We start from the raw sequence: 17,371 nt of genomic DNA on the forward strand, positions 1-17,371 counted from the left end.
AGTATTCTTACGTCTTGGTACACACCTGGTGAGTATGAAGACTTTGTTCCTGTTTTTGAATAATTTACAAACGAGTCCCAGGGGACATCGTCACTGGAGGAGTCATACTGAAGCATATCCTGGTCCTTACTCTTTAGTAGCTTTTTCTTTAAACAGCGGAAAATTCTCTTTAAGATGTGAACCAGAACTACAACTTCATCTTCCTTTACGCTGTGGGTGATTCGCATAATGTCCTTTTCATCTTGCTCCTGAGGTTCTTCTTGTCCACTCTTTTCTGTCGGTCTACTCATCACTTTCTTGTGTGCAACACTTTCCTGGTGTTCTAGATTTTCTTTTATTTGCGATTTTGCTTGCGAGAGTTCATCCCTCCTATCAGCTTTCTGCATATTTGTAACAAAAGGCTTGACGGGAGAACTATTCCTCTGAGTAAAGGAAGGGATTTTGTTATACACACCTCTGGTTTGTGGATCACGATGGCTGACCAGATCAACGTTGGTACTGAAAGGCGTCGCATTGAGTGGACCTTGCGTATGAGAACGTTTATAGCCAACCTGCTTTTCGTTGACATAGGAAGGTTTAGAAGGCTTTTTGTTATACAGCCCTGTGATTTGTGGATCACGATGGTTGGCCAGATTAACGTTAGTACTTAAAGGTGTCTTATTGAGTGGACCTTCCATATAGGAACGTTTATTGCCAAGCTGCTTTTCGTTGACATAGGAAGGTTTCAAACTCGGCGCCTTACTACTAGATCTATTTGTTCTTACTGGTGACGGTGGCTGATGTTGTCCTGCACCTCTAGCAGTGTATTCTTCCTGTAGCTGCTTTTCGTTGACAAAGGAAGGTTTGAAACTCGGCGCTTTACTACTAGATCTATGTGTTCTTACTGGTGACCGTGGCTGATGTTGTCCTGCACCTCTGGCAGTGAATCCTTTTTGAAGCTGCTTTTCGTTGACATCGAAAGGTTTGAAACTCGCCGCTTTACTACTAGATTTATTTGTTCTTACCGGTGACGGTGGCTGCTGCTGTTCTGCACCTCTAGCAGTGAATCCTTCTTGAAGCTGCTTTTCGTTGACATAGGAAGGTTTGAAACTCGGCGCTTTTCTACTAGATTTATTTGTTCTTACCGGCGACGGTGGCTGACGTTGTGCACCTCTAGCAGTGAATCCTTTCTGAAGATGCTTTTCGTTGACATAGGAAGGTTTGAAACTCGGCGCTTTACTACTAGATCTATGTATTCTTACTGGTGACGGTGGCTGATGTTGTCCTGCGCCTCTAGCAGTGAATCCTCCCTGAAGCTGCTTTTCGTTGACATAGGAAGGTTTGAAACTCGGCGCTTTACTACTAAATATATTTGTTCTTACCGGTGACGGTGGCTGCTGCTGTTCTGCACCTCTAGCAGTGTATCCTTCCTGAAGCTGCTTTTCGATGACATAGGAAGGTTTGAAACTCGGCGCTTTACTACTACATTTATTTGTTCTTACCGGTGACGGTGGCTGCTGCTGTTCTGCACCTCTAGCAGTGAATCCTTCCTGAAGCTGCTTTTCGGTGACATAGGAAGGTTTGAAAATCGGCGCTTTACTACTAGATTTATTTGTTCTTACCGGTGACGGTGGCTGCTGCTGTTCTGCACCTCTAGCAGTGTATTCTTCCTGTAGCGAGTATTTTCTAGGTAAGCTTGGCGTTCCTGGCCGATAATGATCACCACGTGACAAATTCGTTTTTCCTGCATAAATGTTGTGGGTTTTCTTTTCTGTGAGATAGGTAATGTTGCTTGCTTTATCTCCTTTGATGTACGTTGCCTCGGTTGCTGCAAGGTTCAGCCTCACAGAAGAAGCCTTTTTGAAGATCCTTGGCATCTGGAGCGTGTCGTGTTTTTCCCCTGCAAGTTTCGTTCTCTTAATTTCGTGCAGCGGTGATACGTACGTTTGCTGTGCAGGTTCTCTATATGTCATGCTATGCTTTCTCTGATACTCTTTACTTCGTTGAGAATCTTCAGTCGGACTTTGACAGTTGCTCCTATCTCGCGATTCTGAGCGTGAATCCTGGTAGTCGTTGGGATACGGGGTTGATGAGGGTTTTCTCCCGATTTGAAAAAAGGACGCATTTTTGGGGGACATCCTTTGACGAAATTGTGTACTCAAGTCCAATACTGGGCTCACAGGCAGTGGAAATTCCCTTGTTCTTAGGCCTTTTTCAGATACTGACACGACTGAAAGTGTTCCTTGCCCGGCATTATGTACATGGTCCGTTTGGCGATGATTCTCTGTTTCGCTTTCTTTGAAATATTTGCGAGGACCTCTGTATACCTCCCCGACGTTGTGACTTTTATCTGGCCTGCTTATCATTATTTTAGGAGATATATTGCGCGGCTGTGTTTCAGCGGTATGTCTTTCGGACATAAATAAGGGCGTATCGACTGGCTTATTCCTTTTTGGAGATGGATACGGTGTTGAAGGCTTTTTATGAGCTGGCAGGCGGTGAGCCGATGAGGGCGTAGCGTTCTGCACCTCTTCTGGCCTATAACGCCGTGGTGGCGTACCGTTATGTAACAGTCGTGGCGTATAATGTTGTGGCAGCATAATACATTGCCGCTCCGCAGACTGAGGACGTCGTCGTGTGCCCATAATACGCGCTACCTCTGCGTCTGAAGCACTTGACGGGGAACTTCGTGTACTAGTACGTCTCTTTGACGCCAGCGTCTGTTCGATTGAGGGTGGAGAAAGAACCAAACCAAAGTGTTTTGAAGGTGGTTCGCTAACTACATGGGATGCCTTTCTCTTATCAGACGATATATCCAAATGAGCAGTACTGTTTTTTTGGTCTTGGGGAGTTAGTGAAAAGACTGGTCTAAATGTTGAGATGTGACTCTCATCGTGGTAACGCGAGTTAGAGTCCGGGTATGCCTCAAATGGCTTACCTGAGACATTCCTTTGGACATTCCCAGAAGATACACGGGTGAACGATCCTTTGGGTGTACAGAATTCTTGACAGGATACAACTTCACGTGGTTCAGTACCTCTGCCAGTTTGCCGCAGCCTGTCAAGTGCAGTGTCTGAACCAGATATACTCAAGCTCGGATATTCACCAGATGACTCATCTAACAATTTTATTTCTTTAGACCGAATTCTTGGAATCGATGCACTCCAGGATTTGTTGTAAGAGGGCCTATGCAACCTGCTCATTCCTGAAAGTGTCGGCTGAACTCCTGATTTTGAAACTGTTTCAAGATAAGTAGGTGGTGGAAGTTCCTTTGTTGTGATACTCTTTACTGCAGGAATTAGTTTTGAGGACTTGTGAAAAGCAACTGGTAATCGATCTGTTCTCAGAGGCCTGTCACTCTCTTTCTGTTTCACCGCAGCGGTGCTATACGTCGGTTCGGGTGGACTTGATGGTTGAGAAACTTTTCCCAATAACTTCTCTGATGTCTTTGAATCAAGGCTTGATGCCCCGCTTTCTGTCGGAGATGTTGACTGACCTCGCACCTTTAAGTTTTGATGTTTTAAAATCATACTGATGAAGGTACCAATGACCTTATAACTTTGCAAGAGTCTTCGCATCAAATCTTCAGAGAGGATGGGACAGTCCAAAGGCTCCACTTTTACACTGCCTGTATTATTAACAGACTCAGGTTCTTTGTCACCCTGACTTGTAGTCTTTCCCGATAATGCTCTTTCTCTTGCTTGCTGTCGGTCCGCTCCTCCTTGGGCATCTTTTATGATTGAAACCTTCCTCTGAAAGCTTCTGCCGTGATGGTCTTTGAGAACCCTGGATACAGGCTGCAGCTCGTCAACTACGGGAGGATTGTCTGTGCTTATTGCTGAGACAAACGAGTCGGACGCAGTCGACGAATCTCCTCTTTTAACTGAAGATACACTTGATAGATTAATGCAAGAGGTTAATTCTGATTGAGAGAAAGAATCATCAACGCGATGGAGGTTTCCGTTACTGGCGGAAGTGTTTGGCTTCTTGTCCTTAGAAGTCACCCTGCCTGACAAGCTAGAGCCGACGACGGCATCCTCTTTTCCCATGGTAACATGTTTCGTTTCGTCTGTTCCAGCGACAAGCAATTTTGTTCTGTCACTTTCTGTAGGGACAATGACTTTTTCGATCAAAGTCTGAGAATGCTTCTTTGCATTACATGTGGTTCTTTCTGGGATTGTTTTTACAATTCCACGACTTTCAAACTTTCCATTGGCTGTGTTTTGGGCTTGATTACTGACTTGTGTATCCAACGTGCAGTTACTACTGTCCGTGTCTATTATGTCACGACTTCTAGAAATTTTTTGTACTTTTTCTGTCACATTTTCAGTCTGGTGCAAATGTGTTTGTAACTCTTCCGAAACGTATGGTTTAGTTTCTCCTTTGGTCTGTTCTTTTGGGGGAACATTTGCATCAAGAGAAGATAGCCACTTTTGCACCTGTTCATCTTTCTGTTTTAGATTCTGCTTAGTCAGAGTTTTAGGACAAATGTTGTTATTTTGAGGTGGTTGTGTTTTTGTAATTGGAATACTAAAACGTCGGCAGGAATCTATGTCTTTTGGCAATGTCTTGATAAACTTTGTTGTTAAATCATTCAACACACCTGAAACGCTCCACAACTCTGAGCTAGCTTGATTACTTCCCTTTGAGTTCCCTGCTTCCTGTACTTCGTTTTCGGATACTGGGAGACATGATGATTGTTCTGTGGCATCTGTTTTCTTTGATTCTTCGGATGGGTCCTGGGAATCTGCACTCTCAGTTGTGGATTCTTCACTGATGCATGTTAATGGACGATCACTATGCTTTGTGTTGATGATTTGACTGGAGCCTGCTGTCATTTTTTCAAAAGGTTTAGTTGCTGTCACTTTCGCTCTCTCTGGTGGTAATTTTGGCAAATTAGAATCGGAGGAAGAGCCAGACGGTGTTGTTTGTGGGGTTTCATTGAAAGCGGTCCTCAACGACACTTTGCTAGAAATGCTTGATAGTGATTTGGATGCATTACTTTGGGACTGGCAGAAGTCTACATTCTTTCTGCTGCCAGCACCAAGACTATCTATGATCAAACATGAAGGGAAGGAGTCAGTGTCACAGTTTTGACTATTCCTCGTTGTATTTGCTTCTAACTCTCCAGATATTGCATTTTCCAAACGAAGACAGTCTCCATCAAAGTGAGAGAAGGTCTCTGTGTCTGACACAGCCCTAAGAAGTGGCCGTTCTTCGTGACTTGAGTCAGTCTGTGTCGCGTGTGTGTCTGAAAAATTATGTTCCATAGAAAACTGATCAACAGAGCCACGTTGCAAAACAACAGCAGTTTCTCCTTGACGGCCTACATCCGCAGAAAGTGTTGAATTCCTGGGCGTTTCATGCTTGACATGCTTATCTTCGTCATTTAGAAGCTTTGGAGCATCGGTTTCTGTGTGTTCCTTTCTAGTATTCTGTGTAGCGCCCTTTTCATTTACGGATTCAGGCTCTGTTAAACTGATCAATGGCACGACTTCTTCAGTGCCTGTTTCGTCTGTCGGGAAACTGTAAATTGAGCTGACTTTAGATGCTACTGCGTCATCCAGAGAATCCGTAACTAACCCTTTGTCGTTCAAACAGACACTACCTTCCGACAGACTTTCGAACCGTTCTGTTTGCAGCCTATGACAAGGCATCGCAGTCTGTGAAAGATAGGCAGGGCGCTCCATCTCGCCACCCGGATACTCAGTCTGCTTAACAGATGTATCGTGCGATATCTCCGTAATTCCAAACGTTTTTCCAACTTCACCACTGGCTGCATTGTTTGACACGATCACTTCTAGAGGACAGGTGGTGGAGCTGAAGCTGTCAGCAAGATGTATTGATGACATAAAAGAAAATATTTTAAAGTCCATCTTCTCACTTGGACTGTTCGAAACTGGCATCCACTCCTGGAGAAAGGGTGACTTGTGTAGAAAAGAAGCCCACGTTGGTAATGGTGGCATGAATTCAGTGGCTGATAAATCTGCACTCAATGTTTCAATGTCAGCATCTGAACTGACGCTGAGGATATTGCTGAAATCTGAGCCAGCACTGGACGAGGAGCTGTGTAACTGCGTGGGAAGAAATCTTGCGTGCAGAGTTGTGTCTCGCAACGGTAAAGGTAAACATGTGAGTGATTCTAACGCGTCTGCAGTTGCTTCGTGTGGGAAATCCGTAACTTCTGCTGCTGCTGCTGCTGCTGCTGTGTTCAACTCTTTTCCTCTCTTGCTGGCTGCTTGTGACTCGCCACTTTCATCATCTTTTACTTCCGTGACAAAGTCATTCTTCACGTGTACTGAATCATGTGACAATGGTTTGACATCTACCTCATGCTGTACCTGTTGAATACTCGAGGAGACTTTTTCAAATATATCTTGATTGAGTCCATTTTCATTTTCGGAAATGTCTGGTAATGGCTGGCATGAAACAGCATTTTCTAAAAATGTATCTTCCATACTCGCGTTTGATCTGAGGGTGGATTTTTTATTTTTGGAAGGTTGAGGTGATGACACATGTATTTTGGTATCATCTTTATTAGTACTCAAAATGGCAATTGATTCAATGTTAGCACTCACCTCGTTTTCTTGTTTATTCTCTTGTTGTTGAGCTTTTTCTTTAAACCGTTTATTTCCTGAAGTATGTGAGATGTTCTCAGGGGTAAGTTTTGATGTTCGTTCGGTTGTTTCGCTTTTTGAACTGTAAACCGTTTTCTGTTCAATGGATTTTGTGTTTGTTGATAGCTTATCATGGCTACGGCTAAGTCTAGTTTGAAGCTCTTCCATAAAAGGTAAATAGCCTTTCCCTCCCTCCTTTTCGTCATTTGGTCTCCTCTTGGGAGCAGTTCCTGGCAAAGTGAATATTACATCGGACGAAGACAACGAAACTCTGGGGTGAGAGACGTTCTCTGTTGTCTTTTTCAGTCTGGTATTGCCAAAAGATTTTATATCTTCAAGGAATGGCAAGATAGGTCGCTTACAGGTCTCGGCTGTAAGAGCAATCTTATTTGGTGTTCGCTCGTGTGAACCAGCCATCAAATCCCCGCCTGATGTACCTTGATTGCCCTGTATATTTTCCAAAAGCGTCAACGTTTCCTGTTCATTTTCAGGAGAGCCCCGTTTGGCAGTGCATTTTCTGATTTCATCAAGAAATGGTAGACGAGGCCGTGAAGTTTTGCTTGGACAGTCGCTCACCTTGGGATCAGCAGAACCTCTATTCCCAGTTTCTGTTGTACTGTTGTCTGGTGATACCCGATACCTTCCGATTGTGCCTTTGCGGCCTTCAGAAAACGCTGAAGCTTTGAAAAGGGCATCCAATGTTTTAGTCATCTGTTTCACAAGTGTTGATGTATTTCCTTCTTGTTCCGTGCTGCATGTTACGTCTTGTTCAGTTTTAGGAAATAGCTTGAAGCTATGGCTGTTCTCTTCTCCAGGACCACATGCTCCTTTTGATTTGTCAGATTCATCATTTGTGCGTTTCTCATTGCGGTTAACATTATTCTGCGATCTCTCTATGTTGTTTATGAGTTTCTTGATGTTTGGACTCGGTGTTTCTTTACATCGGATCGTCCGTTTCTGTTCCATGAAATCCATTTCATTGTCCAACAATGTTTCTAGGCAACCTTGACGGCTTGTACTTTCATCTTGGCGCTTTTGTTCTCTGTGAGGTAGACAATCCTTCACCTTTGCTCCTCCAACGTGTAATTTTTCAAGCGGGGATTTTGGCTTCGGGGCGATTTTAGGTGGTATCTTACACTGTGTCACTGTGTCTGATGGGTCTGAAAGCTCTCGGTCTCGATTAAATGAATTGCAAAGAGTCCCATCATCGTCTTCAGGTGCTCGATGTGAAGATAAGTCTGATGCACAGCCTTCAGTATATGAACTGTAAATACCATCGGCGGTTTTGTGCGTGTCATTTTCATCTGTCGTGTCCTTTCTGTGCTTCGAAGTGACTGCAATACTAGCCTTATTCGAGCTTGACTTTGTAGTGGCCGAAGCACCACAGCAGCCGACAGAATCTGTGGAACTTGTTTCTTGAATGCAGTCATTGAGCTTCGTGTTTTGATCCATAGATTTTAGTTCTGAGCCAATCATCTTGGGTATCTTACTTTTTTTTCCAATCGTGCAGGGTTCCGGGCTAGAGGAAAGTGTTGCGGGAACGGGATCTGAAGCCACAGGTTTTTGGAAGATGTACTCAATGCTCGATGCCATCTGAAGATGCTTGGCCACTAAATGAGTACACTCGTTTTCCGTTGGCTGATGGTCAACAAGTAGCTGTTGATGGCTCCAAACCTCCAGGGAAAACGGAACGGTAAGGTCCGGTTGACACTTAGGACTTAGGACTCTCATCGGCATTTCTTTCCTGTAAAAGGGAGCCTTTCGTGCTATTTTTCGTTTGTCTTTGATTAATTGTAATTGATTTGGTTCTCCCTTTGCGGGTGATGACAGGGACATACAGCTTGATGAAGGAAGCTTACGCGCAAGACTAGTGTAGTCGATTATGCCAAGTTCCTGAAAACTGATAAATAGCCTGTTGAACACAGTGTCATTGTCGTTTAATGTTGAAAGGTTTGGTGCGATGGGTTTCAGAATTTCTGAGCTGTCACTTGTACTTAACATTCTCTGGTCTAGCTGCTGAGAGTGAATTGTTTTTGTCCCTGAGGGACTGTCTTGACTGGGCTCGTTGACGCAAGCACTGTCTTTTGGGCTTTTTTTGTCTGTCTGCTTTTCAATCACAGCCCGAAAGTAGTCTTTTCCATGACCCTCTTCCAAACTTAGAACAGACTCTTCCGCTCTCTTTGCTGCTGTAATTCCAAGATTTTCTAAGGCAACGTTGCGGATCTGTTCGTCTCTACTCAAAATTCCGTCCAGTTTCTTCTTGTGCACATGCGACGCTTCTTGGTCCTCTTCACGAACAGCTGTAGAAGCGAGTTTCAACGATCTGCTCATGGTGAATGAGTCTTTGAAACGTGTCGTTCGTTTGCAGCCAACACTTTCTAATCCGAGCAACTCAGGACTTACATGAGCTGACCCAAACTGACCAAATGTTTCGTGGAGCACCTTGACCGGCTTTGATACAGTCGAATGCAAAGCCTTCTCCCCATAGCCGTGAGCAAGGAGTAGAGACAGGAGTTCCTTGTTATGTTTGGCAACCCCATCCCTGTTGTCCAAAGTGTTATTGTCAGGTACAGTCTTCTTGAATCGTGGCATGATGCAGTCACCAGTCCGACTTCAGACCTGGTCGCAAAACGTTCGTGTCAAGTAACCAAGACGTGTTAGTGGTCAAATAGCACTTATATTGTAGGTATGCAAAACAGCAGGGATCGGAGCGGTCTGGAAGTGTGAGGGACACTCACAGTGTCCGCGAATACACGTTGACCAGCGGTAAGCTCAAGTCTAGTAGTCACAATAGCTTTGGTCTGGGACACAAAATTTGAAGTCCGTAGACTCACAAAAGTAGTGTCTTAAGCTCGTCGGGAAAATGTAGCGTCGAACCTCTCAAGTTCCGCGAACAAATGCAGTGGCCAAGCTCTCAAGCTTCGCAAGCAGCTCTCAACCTCAACAGTGGACTCCCGTAGACCGTCAGTACAGCAGTTGAGTCGGGAAGCAGCAAGGAGGATGTGGGAATATCCGCCGAAAGCCTGTCGACTCCTGGCCCACTACGACGGCAGACGATCACAGGACACAGCCAGCCATCTCCCAACTTCAACGTCGATCTGCAAAACGTTGAGTGTGCAAGGTTATTTGCATCAAAACACAGTTTCTGCCACAAGGTAACCAGAGGCACAAACTGACAAAGCAAGTTATTTTGTTTTATGATAATGCAGTAATACGAACCCAAATGTGTACATTTTGCTCATACGTGTACTTATCGTCTAATTGTTGTTCTGTTGAAGGCCTGTATCGTGTCAAAGAAGAGAACATAGTCTTCCACAGAGAACGGCTGCGTATTCTTGTTATCTTTGTGGAGGACTAAAGATATGGACATTCTATCGGATTAACTGTTGATTCCATTCCCAGGGGCATATTAATCCACCCATGTGATCGAAGGAATGCTTCTTTGTAAACCACTAAACGTCATGTAAATATAGACAACGTGAACGGTGAAGTACAAACTAACAAACTTTGTTACAAAGGTCGAGAAGTACTGACGAGAAACGCCACATGCAAGACGGCTCGTAAAACACTTGAACACTGAACTAAGCGTGTTTCAACAAACCAAAAGCGTGTACCCAAATTCTTCTTTTGCCAGTAAAAAAAGTACTGAAAGAAAATTGCCTTACCGTCGTAGTCGGGAGGCTGTCTGGAGCATCGATAGTCCGTCTTGAAGTGTGACGTAAGAATTGGATGTCATTCGTTCCCGTGACGCACATGGTCTGGGTTACGTCATTTTGCATCAGTTCCACAGAAGATGCTAGGCCCCCCAGACCTACTCAATCAATCTAGGTTTGCCAAAACTATTTTTTTCATGAGTCGATTGTTGGCTCACGTAAGTGCAAACTTTGTCTGTCTGTGCGTGTGTATGTGTGTGTGTGTGTGTGTGTGTGTGTGTGTGTATGTGATAGCAACTTTAACATTTGACTAAACACAGAAATACTAATTTTACCTGGTTATTATCCAAGCAACAGCTTCAAAATATTGAAGCAATGATCAACATTGTGTCGGCATATGTGTAGTTAAGCGTGTATCCAAAGAAAACGGGTGGTGGGGGGTTTTGAAGGGGTACCAGCAGTTGACTGGTTTGTGACGTGTGTGGTATGTAGACCAGGTCAGGTGTCAAGACCAGGTCAGGGGTCGCGCGAAGGATTGTGGTATACATAGATTCACTTCGCCAGTTCACCTCTGCATTCGCCGATTCGGGGAAGACGATTTCACGTTGTTCGGTTTCTAAGCTCCAGAAAAGTAAATAAAGAAGATACCGAAGGGAGATTTCCTACAATTTGATCTGCACAGCGTTTTTCCAATGTCTACGCGAGAAAGAGCTGTCGAAAGCGCAGTGTCGATCTGGCAGTCGTATCCCGGTAAGTTCAGAGATAGATCTAGTGTCTCCCACTCTGATAACGTGTCACCTACTGTTAATCCGTTTTGTTTTAATTTCTTTTTATTTCAGCAGACACAGATGTCAAACACAGTGCTAGGCAGTCACCTCTAGTGAAATGAGTTGATCTAAAGTGCCTGTAATGTTTGGATGTCTTTGTTCTTGGTTCGATTTATGTGAATTTTAAGACTTGCAGTAGACCTAGAGTCTCAAGTTTACTCTGCCCGTATAAAACTGTCCACCATTTACTTGAACATGCAGATAAAATTATAAGGAAACGGAATGAATCTGTTCTCAAAGTCAAAATGATCACGATTTTGCCTCAGATTCAAAACATGCACTGTCATGGTTTTGTCTGTATAATTTGGTAAGTCTTATACTGTACCTTGCAACAACTTCCTTGAACTTGAAAGACAGTTTTTGAATGCTAGATCTGTATCGCGTTTCATTCCAGACTCGATCCTCTCTTTGATTGTACTGTTTGCTTACAAACTTATTAATTTAATTAATTATTAAGCGTTAGTTTTAACTCTGTGTGTGTGTGTGTGTGTGTGTGTGTGTGTGTGTGTGTGTGTGTGTGTGTGTGTGTGTGTGTGTGTGTGTGTGAGTTTGTGTTACTGTTTGTTGATTTCTTACGGGAGCCTTGAAGGCTTCGCCTCTTGTTTAAATTTCTCTTTTGACATTTCTTCCCCCTTTTGTTATGTATTAATGTGTAGGACTTTAGCAAATGATTGACAAAATGTGAACAAAATTGAAAAGTTAGATAAAAGAAATTTTATTAATGACATTTCAGAATATTCTGAATATGACTTGTCGTCTACTTTTCTTCTTCCTCTTCCTCCTCCTCCTCATCTTCTTCATTCTTCGTGTTTTTCTTCAGATTCAGCCAAGACATAAAATGGTCTCCAATTCGTCTTGCAGATACACTCAACCCAAGAAGATGTCCGACCAAACTAACACGACCATCTTCAGCTTCAAACCAGAAGACAGCTTGCTTGAACTGCCGGGGCTCATCTCTCTCGAAACAAGAAGGCAAATCGAAGAGATCATTTCCTGTGGATTCCTTCCGCTAGTCTTCCTCGTTGGGCTGGTGGGCAATGTCTTAAGTCTGGTTGTGCTGGTTCATCAGGGGACGCGGAAAACGGCCAACCTTCTTCTCGTGGGCGTAACCGTCACTGACCTGTTATACATCGTCACCAGCTTCGCTTTTGAAATGGAGTGTCTGCTTCGTCGTTTCGACCCTGTGTTTGTCCTCAGAATGGAAGTGCTGACTCGTTATTACCTATACTTTTCTGCCTACATCATCTGTCGGATTTCGGCGCTGTTTATTTGTCTGATGGCTTTGGAGAGGTACATTGTAATCCAGTTCCCGTTCAAGGCGAACACGCTCATCACTAGAAAACGAGTTATGGTGTCTATGGTGGTGACATATCTGGCGGGGTTCGCCTTGGGCGGCTGCTTGCTGAATATTTACGAGGTAGATGGAACGTTTAACGTCGCTCTAAACGCGACCGTCCTGAAACTCTCCTTCAGCCAGTACGCGTACGAAAACTTCGAAACTTTGGTTCTTTACACCGACGTATTTTTGGCCTTGGTGTTCCGGTTCTTGCCAGTTTGCTTCGTTTTGTTCTGCACGTGCTCAATCCTGCGCGTGCTGAAGAAAAATCAGAGCATCAGGAACGAGATGACGGGATCGACGGACGCCAAAAGAGAGGAGGAGCAACGCAAGATCACCAAAATGCTCCTCAGTATCTGCATCCTTTTCATCGTCTGCACCATCCCTGGCATTGTTTCACAGATCGCTCGTCTCATCTTTGGGAACGAGGGCTTTGCTGACGTGGGTCGCTACGAGAACATCTCCGCTGTTGTTGCCTCTGTGGTGTTTCTTCTGAGTCTCGTCAACTCCTCGGTGAATTTCGTGCTGTACATCACCACCAGCAAGAAGTTGTCTGCCGCTTTTCGCAAGCTGTTCTTCTGTGGTCGGAAGAATGCTGCAGTTAAGGAGGAATAGATGTGGTCGACAAACTGTACTGAAGTGTCAGATTCGAGGACGACGGTAGACTGAGGAAAACAATCATCTTCTGTGAGCGTCTACGCAGGCATTGCCTCATCAATACCCACCCCACCCCCTCCACACATATATATTCACTCCAACCCCTCTCTCCACACACACACACACACACACACACACACACTCACACACACACTGGCCAAATGTGAAATTAGCAAAAGTGGTATTGCCCTTATTCCATCCGACGTTTTCTGCAAGCAATCATCACGTACTGCTAAGAGCACACGGAACATTACGATACGTATAATACCGAATCAGTTGCACATCTTCTATACTGTGCCCCGAACAAACACACGAAAAGACTAATGATATTATTTTACTTCGGTGTTCGCACTTGCAGCGTTTGGGTCGTGTGTGCCGTTGTGTGTGTGTGTGTGTGTGTTATTTTGATCTCGGTCACAACAAACCGAACAAGGCCAGAAACAAATGTCTGCGACCTTTTCTGAAGCATCTTTTTCGAAAGTAAGAGCGCTTTTCTTTTATATAGAAGTAAGGACAGTTGAGTGATGTTCATGGCCGAAAAATCCCAGTCACAGTTTTCTGTGCGCAATCATTGCCTTTTCTAGTAACTCTATCTTCAAGCCTGGTGCCATTGAAAGAATCTTTCGAGGTGATGGCAGGTGGGAACTGATATGCACTTTTTATTTAACAGATTATCTCAACTTCGTGAGAAGTGCACTTAAAGGTGATAGCAGAGTGCAGTCTTGTTCGGCGCGTCAAATGAGAAGATTGCAATGCAAGAACACTACCCGTATTCAAGTGTTATTTTACGGCTTTAGCTTTTTCTTTTGACGGTGGGATAACGATGGAATGTTGCGATTAGAATCGTTAAGTTTAAGTGATCATGAAAGCAGTGGTGGTTATGTGAATGCCTGCATTTTACCGTGTCACGTACGCACGCATGCACGCGCGCACACACACTAACACAAACACACAGTCTCTCTCTCTCTCTCTCTCTTGCTCGATCACACACACACACACACACACACACACACACACACACACTGTCTCTCTCTCTCTCTCTGACAACCGCATTTGATTTTCTTTGATGTTTATTCACAACGACAAAAGGGAGAGAAAGGACATAAAAACAAAAATACATCTTTAGCATGCAAACAGACTGTTTAAAAATGGCCTCCTGACTATTTGCAAAACTTGAGCAATTGCAGATTGACTGATTTCATGCACAGCAAGCTCTCTCTCTCTCTCTCTCTCTCTCTCTCTCTCTCTCTCTCTCTCTCTCTCTCTCTCTCTCTCTCTCTCTCTCTCTCTCTCTCTCTCTCTCTCTCTCTCTCTAGTTATTATAGTAGATTTAGTCCCTCTTTAGGGCGAGGGCCAGATACAAAAAAGTATACCAATGTTACCCTCGTAAAATAAAGAATTGTCATTGTCATTCTCTCTCTCTCTCTCTCTCTCTCTCTCTCTCTCTCTCTCTCTCTCTCTCTCTCTCTCTCTCTCTCTCTCTCTCTCTTTTTTTTTGTACGTCAAGACAGAATTCTCCCAAATGCAAAACACGAACACAGTTGTGGGTCAAAATTCATGAAGCGGTCAAAAATTCTAGAGGCACATAAGGCGGGGAGGTAGAAGGAAGGAGGGGGGGGGGGGGGGGGGGACTGGACTCGAAGTGAGGGGGAAACGTTGACACATGAAGAATCGATTCATACAGCATGTAAATTACTTTTGAACCTTTCGGCCAACACTATATACAATCCTTTTTGTGCTCTCTCTCTCTCTCTCTCTCTCTCTCTCTCTCTCTCTCTCTCTCTCTCTCTCTCTCTCTCTCTCTCTCTCTCTCTCTCTCTCTCTCTCTCTCTCTCTCTCTCTCTCTCTCTCTCTGTAGTTCACTCTCCCTCTTCCAAACCGACGTCGATTGTGAGAGACACCGTGTCAAAAAGAAAAACACACAATTCACCGGAAATCTAGAGCATTTAAAACAGGCTCGTGCAACACTATGATGCTTTGCCCTCACAAACACAATTAGCCCTCACAAATACTTCTCTCCCATCGACTATTTCCTCCTTATTCAGTTCATTCTGCAGATCTTTTAAGTATGTGGACAAAATTTTAGGATTTTTTTTTCCAACGGCGCCAACACGGTACAGTCTTCATGGAATGCACCTTCTTTGGGCACAACCAACCAGCTTCTTGTCTCTTCCTAGCTACATATTGCTATGTTTCGCTGAAATGCAGACGGAGAAAGGTGATACGAACACCGCGGGGCATGGTAGCAAAATGTGTACGTACATAATTATACTTCCTTTGTATTCCCTACCCAGTCCCTGTGTCCTGCGGTCAAACAAATCCTCATTCATAATTCTTCAGTGAAACCATCCTTGAAGACGGATCCTATCCAAAAACTCTTGGCTGATCACCCCTGCGGGAACTGGCCACCAAACAGTTCCACTCAGCGATAAACCCGCAGAACCGAACACCAATAAGGTTCAACTTCGCATCAGCCCCCGTTTCACAGCATCCAGAGCCCGGCGTTCTGCACGACACTCCAAAGATATACCAGCTGAGTTCTGAGTCCAGCTGCATTTTTGATCATCATAAAGTTTTGATCTGCTTTCAAGATCTCACTAGCAGTTCCCACAATCCCCGTCCTGTCCACGAATGTGTTACTGATCTGTCTCTTCGGATGGTTCTGTCTCAGTGGGGTATTCCAGAAGATGATGGCACATGGAGGGTCTTTAGACTCGACGCGTATATGAGGCAGCGGATTCCGCCCCAGTCATTTTGTCCCTGAACACCCGACTTCTACGTTGCAACAAGAGAACTGAAAGGAGGGGTTGTGGGGTGAGAGGCTGGACTTCTTTCAGGTAACTTATGCTACCATACCCTCCCTCTACCTACCACTCAGCCGGTGTAACACGAAATTTTTACTCCACGAAAAATTTACTCCGGAGTAAATATTTCGTACGAAATTCTTACTCCGAGTACACCTTTCGTACGAGAAAAGAACTCCCCAAGGCACGAAAAAATTACTCCCTCCACGAAATTTTTACTCCCCATTTTTATATTTAGTCAAGTTTTGACTAAATATTTTAACATCGAGGGGGAATCGAAACGAGGGTCGTGGTGTATGTGCGTGTGTCTGTCTGTGTGTCTGTGTGTGTGTGTAGAGCGATTCAGACTAAACTACTGGACCGATCTTTATGAAATTTGACATGAGAGTTCCTGGGTATGAAATCCCCGAACGTTTTTTTCATTTTTTTGATAAATGTCTTTGATGACGTCATATCCGGCTTTTCGTGAAAGTTGAGGCGGCACTGTCACGCCCTCATTTTTCAACCAAATTGGTTGAAATTTTGGTCAAGTACTCTTCGACGAAGCCCGGGGTTCGGTATTGCATTTCAGCTTGGTGGCTTAAAAATTAATTAATGACTTTGGTCATTAAAAATCTGAAAATTGTAAAAAAAATTAAAAATTTATAAAACGATCCAAATTTACGTTTATCTTATTCTCCATCATTTTCTGATTCCAAAAACATATAAATATGTTATATTTGGATTAAAAACAAGCTCTGAAAATTAAATATATAAAAATTATTATCAAAATTAAATTGTCCAAATCAATTTAAAAACACTTTCATCTTATTCCTTGTCGGTTCCTGATTCCAAAAATATATAGATATGATATGTTTGGATTAAAAACACGCTCAGAAAGTTAAAACGAACAGAGGTACAGAAAAGCGTGCTATGCAGCATAGCGTAACCACTACCCCGCTCTTCTTGTCAATTTCACTGCCAATGCTGTGAGCGGTGGACCACGAGTATACGGTCTTGCTGCGTTGCATTGCGTTCAGTTTCATTCTGTGAGTTCGACAGCTACTTGACTAAATATTGTATTTTCGCCTTACGCGACTTGTTTTTACTTCCAGTAAAAATCTCGTACGCAAAAATGGGATGCGGGCGAAGGGATAATGCCAATAAGTGATCTCGCGCACACGAATGTCGCGCTACCCTCCTTCCACCCCTTCCACCACCAAGACTAACAGGGGACAAGGGAGTAAAAATTTCGTACACCTGGCATGGGAAGTTAAATTGCTTGTGTTTGGGTGAAGTAATTTATTCGTTATTTATTCGTCAGGGGAGTAACATTATTGTACGAAATGTTTACTCGGAACTCACCTGTCTTGGGGAGTAATTTTCTCGTGAAATGGGGGAGTGCTTTTTTCGTAAAGGGAGTAACTTTTTCGTACGAAATGTTTACTCCGGAGTAAAAATCTCGTGGGAGTAATTTTCTCGTGTTACACCGGGACTTGCCCTTGCAACACAAGCAGCA

The 17,371-nt window shown here is 43.9% G+C and overlaps 2 protein-coding genes across 2 annotated transcripts in view; one reads left to right on the forward strand and one right to left on the reverse strand.

The window, feature by feature from the left end:
- Positions 1-473: 473 nt before the first annotated feature.
- Positions 474-13,027, forward strand: LOC138959833 (galanin receptor 2a-like). The gene is made up of 4 exons (XM_070331467.1): positions 474-495; positions 5,990-6,103; positions 9,544-9,751; positions 11,938-13,027. The coding sequence occupies exons 1-4, from the start codon at positions 474-476 to the stop codon at positions 13,025-13,027; spliced, it is 1,434 nt and encodes a 477-aa protein (XP_070187568.1).
- A 1,094-nt stretch (positions 13,028-14,121) lies between these two features.
- LOC138959361 (uncharacterized) overlaps positions 14,122-17,371 on the reverse strand; it is an 11,116-nt gene continuing 7,866 nt past the window's right edge. The window contains exon 4 of the mRNA XM_070330792.1: positions 14,122-17,371. This exon is cut by the window's right edge and continues 204 nt beyond it. The gene's annotated coding sequence lies outside the window, so the exon portion shown is untranslated.

Source organism: Littorina saxatilis, linkage group LG2 (assembly GCF_037325665.1).
Source record: "Littorina saxatilis isolate snail1 linkage group LG2, US_GU_Lsax_2.0, whole genome shotgun sequence".
Lineage (NCBI taxonomy): Eukaryota > Metazoa > Mollusca > Gastropoda > Littorinimorpha > Littorinidae > Littorina > Littorina saxatilis.

Coding starts and splice junctions, on each gene's coding strand:
- LOC138959833 (XM_070331467.1), top strand. CDS start 474: ATGGCTGACCAGATCAACGTTG. Junction 496..5,989: donor GGCTGACCAGATCAACGTTG/GTACTGAAAGGC, acceptor TTTCAATGTCAG/CATCTGAACTGACGCTGAGG. Junction 6,104..9,543: donor TGTGTCTCGCAACGGTAAAG/GTAAACATGTGA, acceptor CAACCTCAACAG/TGGACTCCCGTAGACCGTCA.